Here is a 23,475-nt window from a genome sequence, read left to right on the forward strand (position 1 = left end):
GAAGTGAAGTGAAGTGAAGGAAGGCGGAGAGGAGGCTGTCTTCCTGCCCTTTCTTCCTCCTGGTTAACTAGACATGTGATTAGCATTGCTGTCTGCTACTTAGTTTGCCCTGCAGTCAGTCTGGTCTGCTTTAAGAGGGAATACTGCCTGCAGGCTGCTCAGACAACAACAAGGTAAGTCAATGTTTGTTTCAGAGGTGTTGCTGTACTTTCATTGTGTTGTTGCTTCTTTTCATTTTAACGACCCAAACTTAACTAGGTTTCCAGCTTGTTACTGAACATACTTTTAAAAGTTTTTTGGACGCAGATAGCGTCTAGCTTTCGTTTTTGCACGTTTAATACTTCATGTTAAAGGCAAGAAAAAGTGGATTTATTTGTGCTTTATCTGAACTGTTTATGCATTAGTAAATGTCCACACCTGTTATCAAGTCAAACCTCCCTTTGCAAACACAAGCATTCCTGCAAATGTGTGCCCACTGAGTGTGTGTGTGTATCAATTTTTTCATTTTTTAAATACCATGGGCTATATAATTAAAATAGTATTGGCTAGAGGAAAGCACAAAGGAATACTTTAAAGACTTTCTTGCTTTGTTAATGTTTCCTTAAAGCTGGTTGCTTACACCCACTAAGCAAATACACCTGTGTTTACTCCTTGCCCATCAAAGTTTAAGGAACACTGGGAAAGTCATGAGCAATGCTTCATCTAGCTTACATTTTACTTTACTTCAGATTGACTGCTTGTTTCTACCGGTAGTGGCCACTTGCAGAAGCAGAAATTAGATTAGAGCTCTTTTTATACAGCTTGTGGAAAACAAGACTATTATGTGATGATCCTGAACATTCTTTTACTCCTCCCTGATTGTGTGAGTCTGCAGTGGTAATGGTTGCGGTTGGTGTGTGTGTGTGTGTGTGTGGGTCAGTCAGCTTGGGCAGAGTGACCTCATCCTCCGAAACCAATGCATTATGAAAGTGCACCATGTGAAATATTTGGCCAGGCTCCATTAAACAGAGACTTGATTAAGATGTGATGCTTGAGCCAAACCTTCCCAGAGCACAGGGCAGATGCATGTGGTATACAGGTTTTAAAACCCTAATTTAGACAAAAGTCTTTGACCTTTAATAAAATGTTGTAAGCTGTTGGACAAAACAGCAGAGAACTAAACTGATGGACACTTTGTTAGCCTTTCTTAGCATCAGTCATCTAGCATCACTACCATTAGCTTAGCTTAGCGTAGTCAGTGGAGTTCAGTCTGTAGCTGAAGACCGTCAGGTCCCTTCAGGTTCGGCTGCTGATTCAGCATCAATCCATGATCTTTTTCTCTCGTTAGCTTTAGATTTTCTCTGTAAAATGATACCTCTGATTTCTTGATTTCTTTTAACTGCAGTCATACAACAACTCTTCATTTTTTCAGATGTGTGTATGAATATTTTTGGGCCGCGTTGCAATACAATGCTGCTAAACTACTGTAGCTTTAGTCAGTGTATGTATTTGCAGTTACTTCCAAATGTCGTGACGTCACATGCATGGAATCATGTGTTTGCACATTTATGCTGCGGATCTCCTGTTCTCCCATATTTCACGGGTGTCCTGCTAGATTCAGATCTCTTCAATGTGGAAGAGTGTTGATGAAACATGTTCATGTCGCTTCGATGTGACCTGGTGTTTTATTCTGACAGAACCGTGAAATTAAACCAAAACAGTGTTGGGCATTTTAAGATCTTATCATGTGGCTCAGCCACTCCTTTATTGCAGTAAAACCACAATAATGATTTTAAACCACAGGTCATGTCAGAATGGCCTTGTGTGGTTGGTAAAACTGAGATCACTGACATTGCAGCTCACAAATTATGTACAAAATTCATTCCCTGCGCTTCCATGGGTACATTTGACTTACAGGGATGCTCATGTGCAGACTTAATTCAGGAAACCTGTAGTATTTCCAACCCTGTAATGGTGCATGAACCTGTGGTGTGACCATAACTTTGCTACAGATCATGCAGAGCTAATTGCTTAAGACTGTGAGTGACCTATTTCTCAGTTTGTAGTGTTTTACATGTAAACCCCCTCTTACATCTCTCTGAAAGCTGAGCATTTATGCATTTTTTTTCATGTCAGCCTACTGTAGAGTCAGCTGGATTCAAACATCACATCCACAATGATGCCTGGTACCACTGCAGCCACGAAGCTGGATCTTTCCAAGCTGACGGATGAGGAGGCCAAGCATGTTTGGGAAGTAATCCAGAGAGATTTTGACCTGCGGAAGAAAGAGGAAGATAGACTTGGGTGAGTTAAAAAGATCAAATGAAGTATTGTGAAAGGGACAGTTCAGCCCAAAACCAAATATTCTGTTTTTCCTGTGCTCAGAGATGGAGAATTTTGGTATGGTGGAACTTTTTGAAAATAAAAATTGTCTGAAATCTCTACAACCAATTTTTAAAAGGCTGATTTAAAAAGAATGTGACCACAAAATATCATGGCTGCAATGCACAACACATTGTGGTTCAACAGATGACACTATGTCAGCAGGTCGGTCTCCAGAGAATTGGATGGTTTGCTGTTCTGTCCCAGCTCACCAGCTAGAAAATACAGGAAGACCAGACACACACTTTACTGTCTGTTTACTTAATAATTAGCACAACCATTAGAGTGGTCAGTCACTCTTTTATCCACATTTTAGCTGCTCAATTGGGGCAGTTAAGTCCATAAAGCTCTTGCACTGCCATTGCAAACTGTTGTATATACACACTTTTTATCCAGACAGTGACACTGACTTTCAGTGTAAGATAGAATTACATGTTCTGCCTTCAGATCCTGTGATGCCAGCTAATCTGTCTCTTTATTAACAGAGACAGATGATCATCCAATTTGTTTGATGTAAATTGAGCAGAAATGACACACTGTGAGGGAAAACCAGTTCTCCCCAGCCCCTAATTCACTGAGCTACTGCTCACATGTCTCCTTGGCAACAGTGACCAATGAATGGTTTAGATATCAGGAGGCGGAAGAAGAGATTTAGCGGGAATTTCCACTTGTGTGAGGATGACTGCTGCAGAGCACAAATAGAAATACACCTGCTTTATCACACACGCCCACCTCATCTTCAGGAAGCCTGTTAACATAACATTAACATTAAATTAAATTAACATTAAATGTTAACATAACATTTAAGCATGTTAACCTAACATATAGACACACAGCCACATGGCCTGGTTTTGCTTAGTCTTACTCGGTTTTAACCTTAAACACCTACACAGAATCCAATAACACAGATGTTTTCCCTTATGAAGTCTTATCAGATCTCTTCAGAAGGCTGTGTGAGTGCTCACAAGCTCCATCTTGGACTGACATATTCTATTCTGTGTAATATTTTCTGTCATCATACAATTCTCAGCATGGCTCACCTCAACTTTCACCTTACAAGGCCTGAAGAAGAAAAAGCTGTGTGAATGAGCAAGGCATCTAAGGACAACTTTACGGTCTGCCTCAATATAAAAAGCTTCATCCACTGGCTTCTTAGCTTACTTGTCTTATTAATTATTTAAAATTCGGACACACAGCCAGACAACACAGAATGATCTGTTCTCTGTTAAGCAATGCCTTTACTTGTTTACATATGCAAGATGAAAGAGTCCTTTTTACCATGATTTACTTACAGTATATTACCACTAGACCCTTGTTGTCCCCAGTCTGCATTTACAAAAATAGATTGAGTTGGATGGCACAGAGTCACACGTCAGGACAACACTGTCCTTTTTCAATTTCACCCATTTATGTTGCGTTCCCCGCCAAGGTTCTTCAACTATTTGTTTTCCATTCAGATGAGCTGTTGTCTATTGCACAGGCCGTTGTTTTGATCCAAGGCCATCTAAAAATAGATACAGATCTTGATGTGGTTTACATAATAAAACTGTCCAAGCCTAAATCTTGTAAAACCACATGTGCTGGGTCAGAGAATGAAATATTTTAGCAGTGATTTAGACTTTGTTTTGCTTTACCTAGTTTACCAAGAGAGGTAAACTAGGTAACTAGGTAAACTAGGTTTTATTTCTTAGTATAGAGGTTTTGGTATATTTGGTATAATAATGTGTTTTTAATTCTACAATATTTACATTAATTTTTTACCTTATAATTCTCATTTATTTATGTTTTTATCTTGTTTATAGTTATGTTTAGTAGTGTTTGTTAAATATTCAATGATTCATTTATGATTTCATATAAATACATATCAGTAGTTTTGCAATACTGTGAAATCTGTAATCCATTAATGTCAAAGGTTTTTTTGTTGCTGCTTACTATTGTCACTATTATAAGAGACAATTGCACCAATGTAGCATTAAAGCAGCTAAAACTATATATTAACAAGGGATCACAGGATGGCACATCTGACCTGTGATGGTCTTATAGCATCAGTTCCTGCCACAAATTAAGTGTATCTGACCATCTGTCACATTGAAAACTGATGCTACCTTTGGCATTAATAAGCATATAAGACACCTATATACCTGCATATGTGCAACACAGTAAGTGAAACTGTCTGCACCTTGCCTAAAAGTAGTTTATTGTAACTTGACAAATACTTGAATTTGCAGGGAGAAAGGAGAGACAAGCAACCTGCTGAAGCACAGGTCAGAGTGCCTGAAAGAGCAAGTTATATTACAGAGCGTTTGACATGGAGAGAAGATCACCATGTAGGGGAACACTCAGACACAGACAGCTATGAGGACCATAGTTACAAAATGAATGTCTGGCTGCTGCACTCAAATTCCTGGGCTTTGCCAGTTAAGCAAAAACTCCTCAGTACCTGCTTTTAATCAAATACAGTGCAGGGAAAGCTTTTGGGGACATTTTGAAGTGAGTTTCTTAGTAAAAGTCTTTTCAATCTAGAAAAGGAACAACGTTAAGAGGAAAATAACCACAGTTTAAGTACCTCATTAGTTAGTGTCTTACATCTTCTTATTAGTCTCTTACATTTTCAGATTCAACTATATCAGTTTGGAGATGCTTGCAGAACGTAAAAAAAGTTGCACATAACTTTTTTTCAATGTTTTAAATGGGCAAGATAAATATTTCCAGTTCTAGGTGGTTTGTGTTATGCTGAGTGTCATAGGATAAGGCCATGTACTCTTTCTCCTGGGTGTTTTAGTCGCTTTCAGGTCACCTTTTGATCTTTTTTGGTAAAGTTTTAATTAAATGAATAAAATCTCACTTAACTCAATAAACCCGCTATCTTTCCTGGACTAAACTACAGTCACATAAAGACTGTGCATAAGATAAAGGAAACAAACCTAAGATAGTGAGGGATAGCCATGGTCTAGCCAATCACATGCATTCACATTGGCTATATCGTCTTTATTAATTGATGGCAATATTGTAACACAAATCCTCAACAAGCCAGCGTTGAAAACTTTCTGTAGCTATTACCTTCATCGGTGGATGGAAAGCTACTCCTTGGACTCATGGTCTTGGTCATCTGTTGCACTTGTGTTTGCCAGCCTTGTGTCGGTGCTTGGAAAGCCTAGATGTTGCCTTCAGCACACATATGTCATCAAGATCATTGAGGAGCATCTTGTGTACCAGCTTTGAGGGATTTGATGTTTCAGAGGAGGGTGGATTTTACAGATATTACTTTTGAATCACTCTGCTAATGGCCAGCAGCTGTATCTGCAAAAGGTTATGGGATAAGTACAAAGTATCCCATTTATCCCAATGATCTAGGCTATAATTTAAAAAGCATGGCCTCAGAAAGAAAAGCTTTAATAAACAATCAGTATCTTCTTGTCCGTGCCGGGTGTTTGCCAAACTCCACCCACGCTGTGTGACATTTGGGACTTGTTATCTGAATTTTTCCTCCACACTACTGTCAGCATCTCGCAGTGCTGAGTGAGGCTGCTCCTTTCCCAACAATCAGCCCAAGCTTGCTTTAAATGTGCGGAAGAAAATTGTCTAGCTTCAAAGCAGTGAAGTCATTCACAGCACACGATTTGAGCAGCTGCCAAGACACACAATAGAAGAAATATATGTGAACAGGTTGGCTGATGGTGTTACTGCATTTATTGCAGTGTAAATTTATAATTATTAGGTGCAGACAGTGTTAAAATTTTACATTTTTTACATTTACATTACATTTTAAATTAAATTAAATTTATTTAGGTTTGATGGCCTCAGTTTTTCAGGGTGAATCATTACTCGATGAATAAAGGTAGAAACTACGATGCCAGCTAAATGTATGTACAAATGTATGCATACCTTTGTTAAGTAGTAGATTAATCCATTGTACAAAATTTTTCCTGCGGATGCATGGCAGTATTTTCTGTCTTTTCCATGTACTGTAACAAGATTGACATAATATTTATACTTGGCTGCCAAAATGAATGCCATGTGTTGCCATCCATCTGCTGACAACTATCTTCACGCATATTTTATCAGCCAACATTTTGACTCATAGAACCTCTGTATAATGTAGTGGTATAAGGTTTATTTTGTTAGCTGTAAAAACACAGTGAGTAATAATTTTGAAACACTTTAGTGGCTATTAGTTTAGCATGTTTGGAAAATGTGTTTTAGCTTCATTTCGACATGAGGGTTGGGAAAGGGTTTGCTTAGTTTAGTGCTTGAGTCCAGGGGAGACATTGCTGTCTCTCACAGTCAAGGAAGCTACCTAATCCTTGAAATGCCAATCAAAGTTCTTCATAGCATGTATGTATCCGTCATTGAAAATGTCCCATCTTGCAGCCTTATGTCCTTTTTTTGCGCACAGAGGGTTGGGAGGTAGAAGGCACGCAAGTGTCATCACTAGAACCCTTTTGTAAAGTTAAAGTTGAAAAAAAAACACACACTGGTCCCTCGAATACCAAGCAAGTCTCTTTCATAGTGTGTGGAGGACTTATACTGGGACAGTTTTAAAATTGTGCATGTGTAAGTCCCAACCTGACCTCATTACACCATCTATGTAGATGTTGCCTCATAAGCAGTCTTAAAACCTCTCTAAAGGAAGGCCTCATTCTTTGGGAGGATTCCAAGGAAGTCACAACAGTCCTCCAAAATTATTTTAGGACATCACAGCCCAGAAATGCAGCCTAGCCAACTCTTCCTTGACTTTGAGAAACTTCCAGTAAATCTAAGGCTTTCAGGGTAAAGATCCATTTATGACAGTGATCCAGTCACAAACGTAACAGGCCATCTCTACCAGCTTTTACATATATAGGCACGTGCTATCAAACAGCAAAGCGCAACTACCTAAAGTCTAAATACAATAAAAGCCATTTCTGTGCTACTCTCTGGGGCCTTAGAGTGAAATGTCATTTGTCCATTAGGAAGTTCAGTAATTTCTTTTGCTGCATGGAACAGCTGGGTTTTGTCTCTAATGTTTTTCTAATTGTAACCATATGGTCTCCTCACAAATGTATGAAAACAATATACCTGGATTGTTTCTGACCTCAGGCTAAAAACATACAGTAGATTTATTGAGACTCTCTGGAGAGAATGACGATTCAATGTGAAATGAATCTTGTACAGGCCTGGACATATGTGTGCCTGTAAACTTCCATATTATTATGTTCTTTATTTTTGCCAGGGACCTAAAGACCAAGATTGAGAGGGAAGACACTAAGAGGGAGCTGTTGGGCAACCAGACCAGCCTGACAGAGTCTCACTGTATTCGTTGTCTCGAGCCCTTCAAGTTCCTGATGAACAGCAAGCGTCAGTGCCTGGACTGCCAGCTCTACATCTGCAAGTCCTGCAGTCGCTACAACAAGAAGGAGCAGGGTTGGGTGTGCGATCCCTGTCGCATGGCCAGGTAGGATTCAAGTGTTAACCTCTTCCTAGGATTCGGGTCCTTGTCACAAGTTCATTATGCACAAATGAGTGATGGATAACATCCTTGTGGACAACACAGACACAGTTGTTTTTTGTGCTGAGTTTTAAATGCATATTATATTCTATAGGGGAAGTACAGCCGCAAATTCCTCAAAGTCACTTAAATCTATGCCTCAGTTAAAAAAAAATAAAAAATAAATATTAATAAAATAAATGATTGACTTGCAGCTATTGTTGATGTGATGTGCAGGTTTTTTCAGTTGAATTTAAGGCAGAAGTCAAGAAGTCAGACTTGAGTATCACACTCTGGAATGTGTTTTTAAGTGGGAAAGTTTTCCAGTATTTTTGGGAGCTAGTGAACAAACGTTCTTGTAAGCCTTGGCAGCTCAGCTTCGGTTTGAATATGTATGAGGCTGAAATACACCAAATACCAAAAAGACAGCAAATATTACCTATTACAGATAACTAATTTATTCCTTCAGAAGAGGTCCTTGCCTGTTACCCATACATGTGTGAAATATGTATCTCATTCGTTTTGCTAATTATCTTGACCAAAGCAACCTACACAATGTGAGAGGTTAAATGCTCGGTGCTATGTTTAAGCTTCCTTGACAACTGTTACTTTAACACGGACAGCTAAAATCTCTTGTATGTCTCAAGCTCAGAAAATTTATTACATCCAGCTCCCTCAGCTCCACATGTAACCATTATACTATTGTTTGCTCAGATGAAGCTGCATTCCGTCAAAGTTCTTTGACCGGAACTCAGCCTGTGTCTGGAAAATATCAAACTATGCATATTATGCTTGAACCGACACGTGTATTTAATGTAATGAACCTGGTCCGTGTTTGAATTCTTCATTCTTTTTCTCATTTTTTTTTCTTCCATTTCCTCTAACAGGGTCCTTAGGATTGGCACATTGGAGTGGTACCATGAGAACGTCCGTGCCCGTTTCAAGCGTTTCGGCAGTGCCAAAGTGATGCGATCGCTCTTCAAGAGGTTGAGCACACAACACAGCTGCTCTCAGAGTGACCCTGGAGGTGAGTAGACAAACTTGTAATTAGTCTTTTTGCGTTTCCCATTCCATCAAAAATGTCATGGTGACCTTTTAACAGAGTTCAACCACTCTTGGTGATTTGTATGTAGTTATAGACATCTGTAAAGCACTGTGGTTACTCTGGATAGCTGCCAGGTTGGAACATCTGTGTGACTGTCCATATCAAAGGTTACACATTCTAGTATGTTTGAGGTCAAGGTTACCATGAAAGAGGGCAACTAATTTCCATTTGCTACAATCATTTCTTTATAAGCCCTGAGAATCCGTTCCCGGTCAAAAGTTCATGCTGCCTGTCGGCCTTTGCGGATTCGAAGTCATGGAAGTCTGCTAAAGCTTACCAAGAGAAATCCCCACTAAATGAAAGACTTCACTGAGATTCAACAGCTGCATGCTGCACTGTTACTGCATGTAAAATCTATATCACTCGTGTGAATCACTTGGCTAACACCGTCTTAATGTGTGAACTGTTACAGTTCAAGAGATGAATCTTTAAGCTCATGCAGGTAGCACAGACATTATCAGATTTAACATCACAAGTTTGAAGATATCTTTAGAGAGGATGATGCAGCCTGCAGACTTCTGGCAGCCCAGTACTACTCCACTTGCCCTTTTAATTTGTCACCCATCTGTCTTCGGAGTCTTCATTTCTGTGTCTCTGACTCACCAGAACGAAGTTTCCGCTCTCCTTTTCAGATAGTATACCCCGTCATCAACGGTCTGCCAAATCTGTCACAGATTTAATCTCTTCAATCTTTCTGTTTTTCCGGGATTGACTCTTCACAGCTGTGCCGGGCTCGGTCACAGACCTGGGTCTTGGGCCTTTTGTCCTTAACTGACCAGTGCGCTTGCTGCCTCGTGGGGATACATAGCATTTAGTAAACCAGTGAAAAGTCCTGTTTATGTTTGTTGCTCTTGTTTAAAGTCTGATGCATTGAGGTTAGCAGCTTCCTCAAAAACTTTCATCTCCTTTTGAAGTTGCCAGTATCCTCTGGGCACAGCCAGAGCACATAAAATAAATGCCCTTGAAGCAGACTTTATATCAGCTTAAGCGTTATTATACATAACAGATCTCAGAGTGAGATCATAGCATCAGGAGATCAATGAATATGGTGAGTTATGAGAAGACAGCTGGGACTCCTGGTTCTGCTTATGCCGAGTCACCCTAGAGGACTTTGGGAAGCAATACAGAGTTGGTTGGATGATTTAACCCAGCGGGCCTTGTGATCATTCAGTCACATGTCTCCCACTCTGTGCCTGCACTTGAAAAACATCCAGAGTCCAGACGCAGAAAGAGGGAGGGAGAACAATATGTATGTCATATGTTTATGAGCGAACTACTTCACAACAGTGTATACAGTTGTACCCATGAACACAGACATTAATATGCATGTTAACATTAAGTTTAAAATGACAAACCACTCATCACTTGTAGAGATTCATGTGACCACTTGGATTGAAATCAGCATGCATGACTTCTTGCCCGCGGACACACACACATTCTTTTGCCATCTTTTTACTGTATGTATTCTGCTGAGCTGTGGTCCGTTGGGCCCCCAAAGCTCAGAGGGTGTCATCCAGTTTGCACAATATCTCTGAGTCTTTTCCTCAAATGCAGATGTTTAATTGAGTTTAACAATCCCAGTTTACTGCTTCTTCTTCTTCTTCCTCTTTTTGATTAGTTTTTTTCTGTGAAAAGGAAAAAACTACCAGCAGTAAGCAAATTTGTTGAATCATTCAAATAAACATCTCTGCTCTTTTCTGTTTTACAGACCCCAGTGAATATGACACACAGAGCATGCCTGAGGTCCACAGTAAGTACATTGAACAAGATGTTGATATTGTTGGCAGACAATTGCTCGGAGGTGTGGTAGTCTGTAGGTGGCCTGTAAATACAATTCTGGATTCAGTTCTTAATCCCACCTCTCTGTGACTTTATTTGTCCTTCTCTGTCTCTGCTTCTCTCTCCTTCACACCATGTTTGTCTTCCGCTCCTCCATTCTGTCCAGTCACTTGATAGCGTCATACAGTACATGAAGCTGAATTGATAGGAGATGTAAGAGATGCAAGTGAGACTTCAAACATTCCTTCTTTTTTTTTAAACTTAACCATGTAAATTGTATTGCTAAACCTAACCACAGGATCATATGCCTAAACCTGGTAAAATATAATGAATATGAAGGATGAATGAAACTCATGTCTCCAAGCAGAAAATCCAGTCTGACTGTGTCTCCAGCTTCCCTTCTGCCTCCTAAAAATGATTTTGTAGCAGCTATTGGGGGAACTTTACTGATTTTTTATATATGTAATTCTGACCATGCATTGTGTTGACTCTTTGATGGGTGTGACCATGTTCTGTGTAAGGACCATCCTCATAAAGCTATATCCAAAATACTGATGCTGAAGACTTTACAAAAACAGAAAGATCACTTTTTTAAAATTATGAATTGACCCACTCAGTCCAATAAAATTTGAGCCCTGTGGTTCTGTTGCTTTATGCTCTTCATATGTTGTGGACGGCCAACAGCAAGTCTGCCGCTCAACAATGTGTGACCTGCACTCATATGGTTAAGGTGCCATCTTTTTTCCTACTAACTCCCTAGTACTTTATTGTGTCCACCTGATGTCTACTATTTTTTAACAGGGTCAATGGGGGGCTGGAGCCTATCCCAGCTGTCAATAGAAGAGAGGTGGGGTACACCCTGGACGGGTCGCTAGCCTATCACATGGTTAACACAGAGAGACAAACAAGCAGCCATAATCACACCTAAGACAAATTTAAAAAGCACATTAATCTAACATGCACATCTTTGGTATATGGGAGGAATCCAAAGTACCCAGAGAAACCCCACAGACGTATGGGGACTCTGTAATGTACTGATTTGTTTTGTCAGTCCATGTTTCGCTCTGTCATAATTTGATACATAGATGTCTAAATGACAAAATGAATAGGTTTGCTTAGATTATTGAGACTCATGTCTCATGTTTCATGTTCAAATGTTCTCAAAAGACTATTAATGTGGTACATTTGACTCAGTAGTTTTGAATGCCTCATGCATACAGTGTTTGGAGAACAGTCCAAATGTTTGTGGTTAGGTTGGCACAGTCTGTGCTCCTGTTCGTATTAGCATTAAGGAGTGCAGGAGCAGACCAAGAAGAGTCAAAACTTTAAAAAAAAAGCTCAATCCTGCTTATTATTAAATGTTGTTGCAGTGGTACTTGTGATTTGCACAGGTTTTCTGCTTATTATTACAGTGAGTAGTGTAGCAAAAGCCCATGAAATGAATTCAAACGCTATCTGTGGTGTTGTTGCCGTCACTTTATCTTTATCTGGGGATGCTGGATCTGAAACTCCTGCTTCTCTCCCCCACTCTTGCTGTTCCCACTCTCCCCTACTCACTCATAAACACTCTCATAACTGACTCAAACACACATGGTGTTCCTTCTTTTGCCTCCTTCGCTGAACTTGCTCTTCTAATGCTGTTATGTGTGTTTTTTATCAGCAGATGAATATCAGGAGCACAGTATGGATGCAACAGACTCACAACAATACAAAGGGGTAGGTCTACTTCCATGTGTGCACTTTCATCAATTCCCCAGTCATGGTTATCCAAATTAAATAGAGTCTTGCAGCTGGACATGCTCACGTTTTAGTGGCCAGCAGGAAGCTATCCAGTGACATGCTTCATAAAACAAGAAGCAGATATTCATGTTTGTTCAGACAACAAAGTATTTTAAGCTCAGCTTCTTTCTTTTTTGTGCTGAGACCTTGACATGTGGACCCTCTCAAACAATACCTAAAACAGCACAATATTTTTTAACTTAAATCTGTGTCCTGTTTATATAAGATTTATAACATTTCAGTGAGAATGGATCAAAGCTCATATGCAAAACAGACAGCATTTTGCATGCTTATGTTTTTTTGAGTGCTTACAGGAGTCTGTAACACTTGACGGGTGCTTCCACTCACAAGAAAGAGATGTTCCTTGCACAGGTTATCTAAGTGATCTAGGCCAGGACCTGTGAGCAACTAGAATGACTTGACAGCTGTTGACAGCTAAGGTTAGGCACTGGCCGCAGTGTATTGTGGGTAAATACCGGGCTGTCATACAATCACATACATAAAAGAGAGTGAGAGGAGTTGAAAGAGCCTCTGCTTTCAGTCCTGAGACTGTAAAAACGTCCACTGGAATTTGTCATAAAACAGGCCTACTATTGTTGGGACTGCAACAATATCGCCTGTAGACTGTAGAAGCTGTGTTAGTGTGATGTAGAAGCTAAGCTTTGTTTATTTTCAATCATTGCATCGGCTGCTGTGAAAAATGACAGGACTCCTGGGCTCCAATGGGTCTCTGGGTGCTTTTTGATTGTTTCAGTGTGACTACATAATAAAGCTTTATTTACATCTTGTACAATTTGACTTTTGATAGATGTTAAAAAAAAGGCTGCAAGAAAGTGTTTCCTGCATCCCAGTTTCTTACCTCAGTTTCTTTTTGACAGAGTGCCCTCTGCTGTTTCACTTTGAGTAGTGTTTTGATACCTGATTGACAGCTGGCTCTTGTTAGAAAAAACTGTCCTCACATTTCACATACTCAGTGAGATTTGGGTAGAGTGGAGGCTCTGTCAACACAGGAACATGAACATCTGTTTAAAGCAGTCCCTAACAGCTGCAAAAAAAAGGCCAATGTTTTGCATCTTTTAAAACTACATTTGAGACAGCCCTGACATTTTTAAATATTTATCCCTGTTCCAATATCAAAATAATATAGTAAAATAATTAATTTGTTAAAATTAATCACATTTTACTTGAGGGTTAAACAAATAATGGACTCTGCGCTTACTTCTTGCTCATTCCTGGAAAAACTTGTGGCTACTATACAGGAGAGTTATTTGAACCAAGTGTAATAACATTTGTGGTGGGACAACAGTGTTGGAAAGAGGATTGTAAACAGTGTTCTTCTGTTGGATAGCACTATTGGTTGATTTTAAACAGCAGACCAGTGAGATGCCCATGTTTGTTTTTAGCTTTCTTGTACTTTCAGGAAGAATTTATTTCTTCAATATTGACATGTAAAATGGGTAATATGTTTAGTACTACATTGATGATTTGATAAACTGACTAAACCTCTTTAAAGGAAATATTTTCATGAGTAATTACTATTACTAAATTCCTTTGCCTTTTGCTGCTGATTCGCCTGACGATTGTACAAAGTAACATTTAATGATATTGAATTTGTTTGTGCCAGCTGAGGTTTGCAGGTTAAAGATGGTAAGTCAGTGTATTGATGATTGTAAATATGGAAAGAACATTGTCTTTTGATAAGACCTCCTTTTTACACTCTCTAATCTCTGCTGGTGATGGTGTTTTCTTCACTTTTTGCTTTCCAAAGATGAAAAAGACCAAAAGGCGGTTAACTGTAGATCCTTTTGATATAATACTGGGCTGTGACTACTCCCGAAAATCAAGAGGACGGTTCAAACAGGTAGAAGTTGGACAACCAACCACAGCCAGCATTTCTCCAGACTAATTTGCATGTCCTCACACACACACCTGCCTGTTTAGTCCATTTGTCTGTCCCTATTTGTTATGTTTACCAGACATTTGGCTGGACAGTATTCCATTCTATTCTATTCTATAAATAATTTTACTGAAATTGTGGTCCATCCAACTGTACATGTGCACATGCAGCCATTAAAGAATCACCAGTTGACATGCATGCCTTCTACTAAATCAAAACAAATGTTTCTAACATGTTTTCATTAAATCTACTGTCTCCACCCTAGTACCTTCTCCAGGTTTCTACCATGCCTGAAAATGTAGGTTATAGTTTGTGTCAGTGTTCACTGTCTTTAACCCTGTCCATCCTCACTTCCAGGCCTCATGTGACCATGACGTCTTGGTTGTGGATGTAGGTGTTAGGGAGTCAATGCTTGCTGAACCTGACATGGCTGTTGTTTTTCACCAGAGTATGGAGGAGCAACACAGAAGTCTGGACCTGGAAATCACTCCACAGCAAGGTAGACTGTAGACTGCTTTTTAATTAAACATGTGGTATTATGTTTATACCTGTGACTGGTTTTCCCTGACGTCATTAATCATTAGGGCTCATTGGTATTGTAGTACTGATACCTGTCTACTAAATGACAAATATGAGTGCTCAGTAAAAATACAGACCTGTGGTGTTGCTATGTTATTCAGGAGGCTTTAGTGTTGAGAGACATTGAGAATATAACTGTATTAATCATTCGCCCTGCCTTTGGTTTTTAGATGAACTTGTGTACTCGGAGAACCAGACGCTCCCATCTCACTCCATCTCGCAGCTCAGCTACTCCTCATGCGGCAGCGGCCATCGGCGCAGCAGCAGCTATCTGCCCGGCCCAGATGACTCGGAGGAAGAACACGACCGCTGTCAGCAGTACATGTTCTACCAGTCTCACACGGACCCTGACAGCCACCATTCCCAGGAAAGCCTGAACTCAGCAAGTCATCCACCACAGGTCTCTAATATGCTTCATATTAAGTCTTTTCAAATGTCATGTGAAACCCTCCTTACTGCATGTACCATTCTTTTGGCAGCAGATTTGGGATGTGCATAAATCCTACATCCTACATCACTTAATGTCTGTGGGCTGTCTTCTGTCAGATTTTTCCTGCATTCCACACCTATTAACACATACGTTAAGAATTACATTTATTGTTTGCTCTTACACAACCAAGTCCCACAGCTGCACAAACAAACTGTCTGATATCAATCAACTTTATTGATATAAAACAAGTTGAGTGGCTTCTAAAAAGTTCTAAAAAAGTTTATTGTTCAAGATTTGGCACAATTTGTATGCTGTTGTTAGTTAATTTGAGTTGTTGGACTAGCACAAAGATTGCAATTCAGTTTTTGTTTGTTTGTTTAATTAAGAGCAATATTAATGTAATTCTATCAGATGGGTCACTCAGTAAATACTTTGTATGATGTATTCGTTATCAATATTTTTACATTTCTGAAGGAAAATAGCCGATTTCACTCACTTCCATTTTATTATTCAAGACTTTTGAAGCAGCACTCATGTTGGAATACTAACACACACACACACACACACACACCAGGCTGACACGTGGAATGATGTAGGGGAGACAGCTGCTAGATCAGAGGGAGGGTTGCATTCAGTTCATTACATCAGTGTCTATTTATGTGTTAGCATACAACTCAGTGCCTGGAAAGGATCACAGCAACTGTTGCTGTCCTGTTCATAAAGAGCAGATAAAATACAGACTTTGTTTACTGATATTTTTTTTACTTCGAGGACGTTGCTTTTTGTACCGCTGTCAGAATGCAATACGTCTAATTTTTGGCCTCCAGGTTTTGGTGTAATTTGCGTCACTTGATAGAGTTGATTCAGACACAGTCTGGTACTCGTACCGTGCTGTAACTCATAAAATCAAAAGGTGTTCTTTGTAGCTGTTAAAGATAAGAAAACAATGGAAGTGATTGAATTCTATGTTTTGTCTGGAGATCATCCACACCTTGTGTTATCAGTCCCACCTGGCCCCCTTGCTGTGCTGATTCATACCTTTGATATCTTGTGGCAAATTTGTTTCACAGCTGGGCAACACGCCAGTGCACAAACAAGGTACTGGGGAAAACATACAGCCCAGACATGTGCCTGTTAAACATCAAAAACAGCTGTGACATCTCTCATTGGCTACAGGGACAGCGCTTCCTCGCATGACAGTCACTCATCCTGCATATGAGTGTTGTGCTATGTTGGCTCAGTGTTGGTGTGGAAGCCATTTAAGCCAGCAATAGACCTCAGTGACGTTAGTGGTTTGATTGTGTTTGTGGAACAGGAAATCTAGATGAGTCAACAAGCAGAGAGTCTTCACAGGCACAGGACCCGTGTGAGGCAAACTGTATGTTTACATGTTCACTATACAGAGGACAAAGTGAGGAAAATAGTGAATGAACAAGCAGAAGCCCATGTCAATATGAATTTTCTCAGGTACAAGAGCCTATTAATTCACTGTGACCTCTACTTTTTAATTATAGTGAAAACTAAATTGTGGAGGAGATGAATGTAGATTAGAGCTCAGAGTATGATGCACACATGTGAAAGCACACCACCTGTTTCATCAACATCAAGATGTTTCCGTGCTTGCTTGACTGCTTTTGTTGTCAATTAAAATTTTATGACTAATAGTATATATGTTGGCGATTTCAGCACCATCATGTAAACTATTAGCTGTACTGTACAGTCTGTTTAAAAAAAAAATATTAACTAACTTCACTGGTGTCAAAATGTCTTCATTATTTGACTTCTGTCTGTCTTTCTGCAGTTTACTGACCTGAACAAACGTGTGGTGGCCATTGAGAGTCTGTTGAACCGCCTGGAGCAGAAGGTCACCTCAGCATACAACGAGGTAAGTGGACTGAACATACACTACAGCGGTCAAATAATCATTATCGAATCATCTTCTTCTACCTGTTTAAACATGTGGTGATATGTTAGCAGATACCCAGGATCCCTAGTAATAATAATAGTTGTGTCTCATAATGGATACTGCCACTTACATGTAGTGCACTGCATGCATTATGTTTCCACATATGTAGCGCTTGAGTTTCTACAGAGTACTGTCTCATATCAAACAATGTAAGTCATGCATTAAATGGCAATAATCCATTGAATATCGTCAGTTCATTAAATCAACCCAGTAATTTATCCCAAAACATTAAATTAACCCAATAATGATATCAAATACAGAGAAATAGCACAAAAGTATGTGGCTAGAAAGACCTGCGGGAGAGTCTGCTAGTATATGTCTCAACCATGTTTTGGCTGTAACAGCAACAACATTCACTTAAAACAGTAGGTGTAAGTTTCATGAACTCTGTTAGTATTGTTGTTTTGGTTTCTAAATGCAGCAACTGTTTGCTAACACATCTGCTATGTCAAATATTACAATGATTTTAGGTTTTAGGTTTTTTTGAAAAAAAAAAATTCTTCCAAACAGAAATAGCTGGTTTATGGGGCACACAGCTTTTCATGTTTCATTTTCCACTCATCAACAGTGGTGGATTTGGGTGTCTGTTTTTATTTTGGATGTGAGCTCTTAAATACAAATGAGTATGATCAGACATTGAGCCAAGCCAAAGAAACAGCGATCTGTCAATGAACCTTAACCTAAGCTGGCCTGGTAATTAGTAGATACACCCTAACCCTCTCACGTGGCAAAGCACATCTTAAATCAATTTGCATAGAACATGTTCCAGCAGTTTGGACAGAGCAGCGTGTGCGTGGGATATATATCTGTGTTAATGTCCATAATAGTAACAAGGTAGTTCTCCTGCTTCATACATCTGTGTACTGTATGAACCATCTGATTGTTCTTGTTTCTTCTACTTGTTGTGTGGTAACGTGCAAGCACTTGTTCAATAAAACCACACTAATAGAGCTATTATACCAAAGTTAAGTTTCCTTCAGTCCCTTTTTAGTTTAAAGATTAAAGGTCCCTCTCTTTTAGTTTACTCAACTTGGCTCTTGTAAAAGTGCTGACTACACAGCTGTGTCTGAGCCAAGAGATTCTGTCTTTAGTAGAGAACATGTTCCATAAACTTAAAGCCCATGATCAGTTTTAACTCCATCAGGAACTATATGACATCATAAATGAACCCAGAAGTGTGTTGGCTGTGTATGTATTTATTTAAACGGTCACATTCTCCTCAAATAAGCTCATGAAACACAAAAAACTGTAACATCATCACACATAGAACTCCTCCTCCTTTATCCGCAGTGTCAGAGGGCAGTGGAGTGGAGGGGGTGTACAAACACACTGTAATTGTGTTTGTGCCGAGTTTTTTCCTTTCTAGTGCTCCTACAAAGTGCAGCTTCTGAGTTGTTAAGCTATAATAAGATCAGACAATCTCCGGGTAGGTTTAGTAAACAATTCAGACCACTTTATCAACTATGTCTGTAGATTTGATGGATAATAGACAGAAGAGACATGACAGGAAATCATACAAATGAAATACAAAGATACAAAGCACTGGGATCTGTTTGTCTTTGGAGAGAGGAAAAGTGGAGCACTCAGAAGAAAACCAGTAAAAACACAGTGAGTGGTAAAAGACTGAGGCACCACCCATCTGCTTCCACTCATGTGATACACTGTAAATTTCTGTAATGATTCCCATCAGTTTAAAGAATAAACCTTTCTCTGCTCGGTCCATCCAGGCTCCTCTGACTCCAAACAGCACCTCTCCTCTTCCTCAGTGGGAGGAAGTGGACTTAGAAGAGCAGCAGCTCAGACAGAAGCTGCATGAGATGACGGACAACATCAGCGACCACAGCTTGACTGATGAAGATGAAGATGAGTCAGACAGGACTCACTCCTCCATAGAGATCCCAGCATGGAGGAGCCCACAGGGGGACCTCAAGCCTTCCAGACTACCAACCAGACCCACATCCAGAGTATCAAGCATCGTGGTCTCCAGGCTGGAGGAGGAGCCTCTTCAGAAGACAGACCCTCAGAAGGTAGTATTATAATGTAAAATTAAATTCTATAACCACACTGTTTAGACACATACCGAACCAACATCTGGCCTGCACAGTCAGTACTTAACTAAAAACAGCCAGGCGCATGAATTTCCATGCCACCTCTGCTGGAATCCAGTTCAAGCACATACTGTAATCACAAATCAGACAGTCAGCCCTGGCATTTATTTTTCCTTTGCAGCAATGTTTCCCAGATTTTCAGAAACAGAGAATGAAGAAATAACTTTTTCATAGCTGCTTAGCAAAGTTGCCTGAACTGTTTTCACTGGCAATGCTTTCTCTTTAGTGCTCCAGCAAGTATGTTTTTTACTTTATTGCAGGCCTCTTCAAACTGCATGTTAGCATATCATATAACACTAGCTTGTAATATGAGGAAGACCAAACCTGTAGAGCTGATGTTGTCGGTGTCTGTAAATGAAGGGGTCAAAGGTCACCTGTCATGGAGTGCCTTGCAGTTTTTGTTCTGCTTTTTATCAGACCTGTCCTGCAGCCATTTTAACTTTTATAAATATGGCTGTGCTTCAGGTCAGCACAAAGTGTCAAGTTATACAAGAAAAAAGGGACTTCCTCAGAGTCAAATGGATAGACTGTGTGGAAACTAGAGCATCAAGCAGGTCAAAAACAACCTCACATAAGAGGTCGTAAAGTATCTTAAAAACAAATAAATAATCACATTACTCTTCCAAATGCTCACTAACTTCAGTAGCTTATAGCCTAATGGATATTTTAAAAGTAGTGCTCAGTTTTAGACCATACATGTGATTTTTGTTCTGCTGTGCGACCGTGACATTTGCCTTGCAGTCAAATCATTTGTCAGAGATCCTGGATACAAAAGAGCCCCCCCTGGATGAGGGATCAAAAGCGAGCTTTAAAGGCTCGACAGCCTTGCTGGTTGAGCTGGAGGACAAGGTAGCTAAAGCAGCTGCCAATGTCCAGAACGCCCAGAGTGAGGTAAGACAAACCACGCTGGGCCTGCCTTATCCGGTGTATTGCATTTCTAGACAAAGTTAAAATGAGTAGACGTGTATGTCAGCATGTCCTTTCTTCCTTTGTCAGGTTTCTTACATAGAGGATAGGATCGCTGCTCTAAATGCTGCTGGCATGCATACGGATAAAAGAAGAAGGGTAATGCACCAATAAGATCATTTCTAATTTCAAAGCAGATCTGCAACTGATCAATGTTTGTATAGCATAAAGGTGCCAAACATTCTAATAGCTCATATGTTCTCCCACATTTTATCTTTCTCTTTGTCTCTGCTTTGGTGTCTTGCAGTCTGCTATCCCAGTCCAAGAAAGAAGACTTTCCCACAACTTTCCCACAAGTAAGATCTGACACTGCTGCCCTTGAGTGAAAACTCTGGGGGCCTCGCAACACATCTTAACCTTGTTAAACTCAGAGAACATGATGATCTACTTTGTGAAGCAGTAAACACTGTACCACAGTTGTATCACAGCTCTCATTTTTCAAATACTCAGATTCTCGACTTGGAGGCACGCTGTGTTTTAGTGATTATAAATAGATTTTTGATATTAAATTATTTTTGTGGAGCAATTTGGTGTTCCCTGCCCCCGCTGACCAGGGGTTCAATGGTGGATTAAGAGAGTGATTTTAAGCGTGTTTCTAATTCACTCTCCCACTGGTCCAGTAATCTAATAGTGAGTCCAAATAAACATCCACAGCCACCAACTCTGCCTCCCAACTCCACCACTACCACAGAGAACTGTATATAACACTCACAGAGCCAGTAGAATATATGCTTGTACAAAGCAGTTGCTGTATGTTTCCAGGCGAGGTGGACAGGTTTGTGAGGAACTCCCTCTACAGGGGCTCCCTGACACAGAGAAACCCAGTGGTAAAGCCCAAGACCAAGGCTAACTGTGCGGTATGATCCCCTCTCCTCTCATGGTGATGGGTGAAGCAAAATGTCTGTTTATAACATTACACAGTTGTATATTTTGGGAAACACTGATGAGTAGATTGATTCCACTTTCATGTGTTTGTGTATTACAGTATGTAGGGAGCTACAGCCAAGTGGCTAACAGTGCCTAATAGTGGTATAATTATAACACTTAGGGGCCCTCTTCCAGCTGCCAGTAGGCATAAAGGTGAGTCATGTAAGATGGAGATGGTTTTTCCAGGCCATTGAAACGACTTGTGTTTACACATCTGTGGTTTTATGAATATAGTACATGTTAAATGTAAAATACAAATGACTACTGCCCATCTTTCCGCCCAACCAGATGGTTTGGCTTTCAAAAGGTTACGTGATAGGTGATTGGGAAAACCATCTGTCACTCACTGTGTATTAGGAGGTAACAGCAGCCAATACGTACTATAAGAAGAAAACGAAGAGAAAACGTGATTTAGTAGTACTCACCCAACATGAGTAATTATTAAGTGGTCTTTGTGTGCTGAGTTTGGTAAACCAGCTAAGGCTTCATACAAACCTGAGAGTGGAATCAGTCTAACTTTGAGCAACAAAGTGAATCTGTGAATTTCCCAAAATGCCAACAACTAGTCTTTTATGGTGGCAGAGAGAGTTCTCCACACTGCATCTTTCACAAAGTGCATGTAAATAGACAAAACTAAAGCAAGTGAAAACTTCTTCATCAATCTGGAACAGTGAACATGAGCAGAACATCTAAACTGAAATGTTTGCAGGAATCGTAGCTGAGATACACTAATAATACAGAAAAGGTTGATGAATAAACTGATCAGGATTTCAAAATAAATGTGATTTCCAAAACACTTCCAGCCTGATCTGTCAGCTTTATGGTTCCTGGAAACCTTTCTGTATCAGTAGTGCATTATATTTGCTGCTTTTGCTTTCTGAAGCTGCAGTGTGCTGAGTTCTCCCAGCCATCATAGTTCTGTCCTTATCCAAGTGATGTTAAAAATGCACTCTTTAATTTTTGATCAAACTTCTTTTTCTAATGGTGGTCCGGCTCCAATCAGGCTTTGTGGTTATTCCAATCCTTATGTTTTAGTCAAATCCTTCATATGATCTTTGACTCAAATTGTCATTTGCAATTCTGCCAGTTCTTAAAAGGAGAGTAAAGGACTACAGTACATCATTATCTGAGTATCCATATAAATTGTAATGTTGCTTTCATAGAAGCGCTGAAAATATTGAGCAGTGCTTTGAATGAACCCAAAGACCTTCTTTCTGAGAATACTGTAAATTCATGTAAACAAGATATAGTGACATACTAACTTAGTACAGTGCAATCAACAACAATACCTTCACTCTCCTCTGATGATTAATATTTGCTCAGTGTTCACCTTTAACAAGCCAATGAAGTAATAATGTCACATGATGTAGACCTGTTGATTCATCTGATCTTTTGTCTCATGAATACATTATTCTAATCAAAACATGATCATCCTTTTTATTAAGTGAATAACCTGCCGGTCTGTCCCTGTTTTTTCTTGCAGAAACCAGTAATGACTCAGGGCTCATAAGGAGGAGGCTGAGTATTATGTGACCGCTGACCACATTCAATAGTTTATTAGCTGGAATTTTAAACTGCACAGACTGTCAAGAGATGTGGAAGTGCTTTTTGATATAGCTGGGATTGACAAAGACATTGTTTCCATACTATAATGTTTTACTAACCATGCTAGACCTGCATCATATGAGGGGTGGTGGTTAAGTTCTCCAGGTAGGAGCTGTCAGATTTCTCTTCCTTCTGTTCTTCATCTGAGGATGCGTCATCACTGTGATTGCCTCTTTAATTGGTAAATCTATATATCATTTACAGTTTTAGATTTTCGAAAAAATGTCTCAGGATAAACCTGAAACATAAACATGGTTATACTGAATCATGAGTCTCTCAGAAGACTAACTAAAGTCCACAATTATTATTTCCTTCAAACATTCTGCACAATGACTCAAAAAGCTGAACTGCATATAATACCCCATTCACACTGGGGAATCCGGCTAGAGCGGGATTCGGGCCGTATCTGGATATATCCAGTTTCTGAGTGTGAAAACTGCAAATCCGGCTATATCCAGCTTGATTTCAATCCACCTCTCGAAGGTGGATCTAGCCGGATTGGCTCA

At 39.7% G+C, this 23,475-nt stretch overlaps 1 protein-coding gene across 5 annotated transcripts; it reads left to right on the forward strand.

Annotated features, from left to right (window-relative positions):
* Positions 1-31: 31 nt before the first annotated feature.
* On the forward strand, positions 32-23,446 carry mlphb (melanophilin b). Of its 5 annotated transcripts, none has more exons than XM_028392925.1 (16): positions 32-173; positions 2,116-2,283; positions 7,574-7,795; positions 8,716-8,855; positions 10,642-10,683; positions 12,373-12,428; positions 14,260-14,352; positions 14,836-14,887; positions 15,138-15,367; positions 17,199-17,282; positions 19,091-19,390; positions 20,213-20,362; positions 20,468-20,536; positions 20,685-20,733; positions 21,200-21,294; positions 22,848-23,446. In XM_028392925.1, exons 2-16 carry the CDS (start codon positions 2,156-2,158, stop codon positions 22,872-22,874), a joined length of 1,737 nt encoding a protein of 578 aa, XP_028248726.1. In that variant the 5' UTR covers positions 32-173; positions 2,116-2,155; the 3' UTR covers positions 22,875-23,446. The 5 variants fall into 5 exon arrangements, with proteins under 5 accessions (XP_028248726.1, XP_028248727.1, XP_028248729.1 ...); XM_028392926.1 differs by having other exon boundaries at positions 12,376-12,428; XM_028392928.1 differs by lacking the exon at positions 21,200-21,294.
* Positions 23,447-23,475: the final 29 nt, after the last annotated feature.

This window comes from Parambassis ranga, chromosome 21 (assembly GCF_900634625.1).
Source record: "Parambassis ranga chromosome 21, fParRan2.1, whole genome shotgun sequence".
NCBI lineage: Eukaryota > Metazoa > Chordata > Actinopteri > Ambassidae > Parambassis > Parambassis ranga.

Bases quoted from the DNA above. Each gene is read 5' to 3' on its own strand.
- mlphb (XM_028392925.1), top strand. From the start codon at position 2,156: ATGATGCCTGGTACCACTGCAGCCACGAAGCTGGATCTTTCCAAGCTG. The intron at 20,363-20,467 runs GTAAGACAAACC...TTCCTTTGTCAG, and splicing joins TCCAGAACGCCCAGAGTGAG to GTTTCTTACATAGAGGATAG. The intron at 21,295-22,847 runs GTATGATCCCCT...TTTTTCTTGCAG, and splicing joins AGACCAAGGCTAACTGTGCG to AAACCAGTAATGACTCAGGG.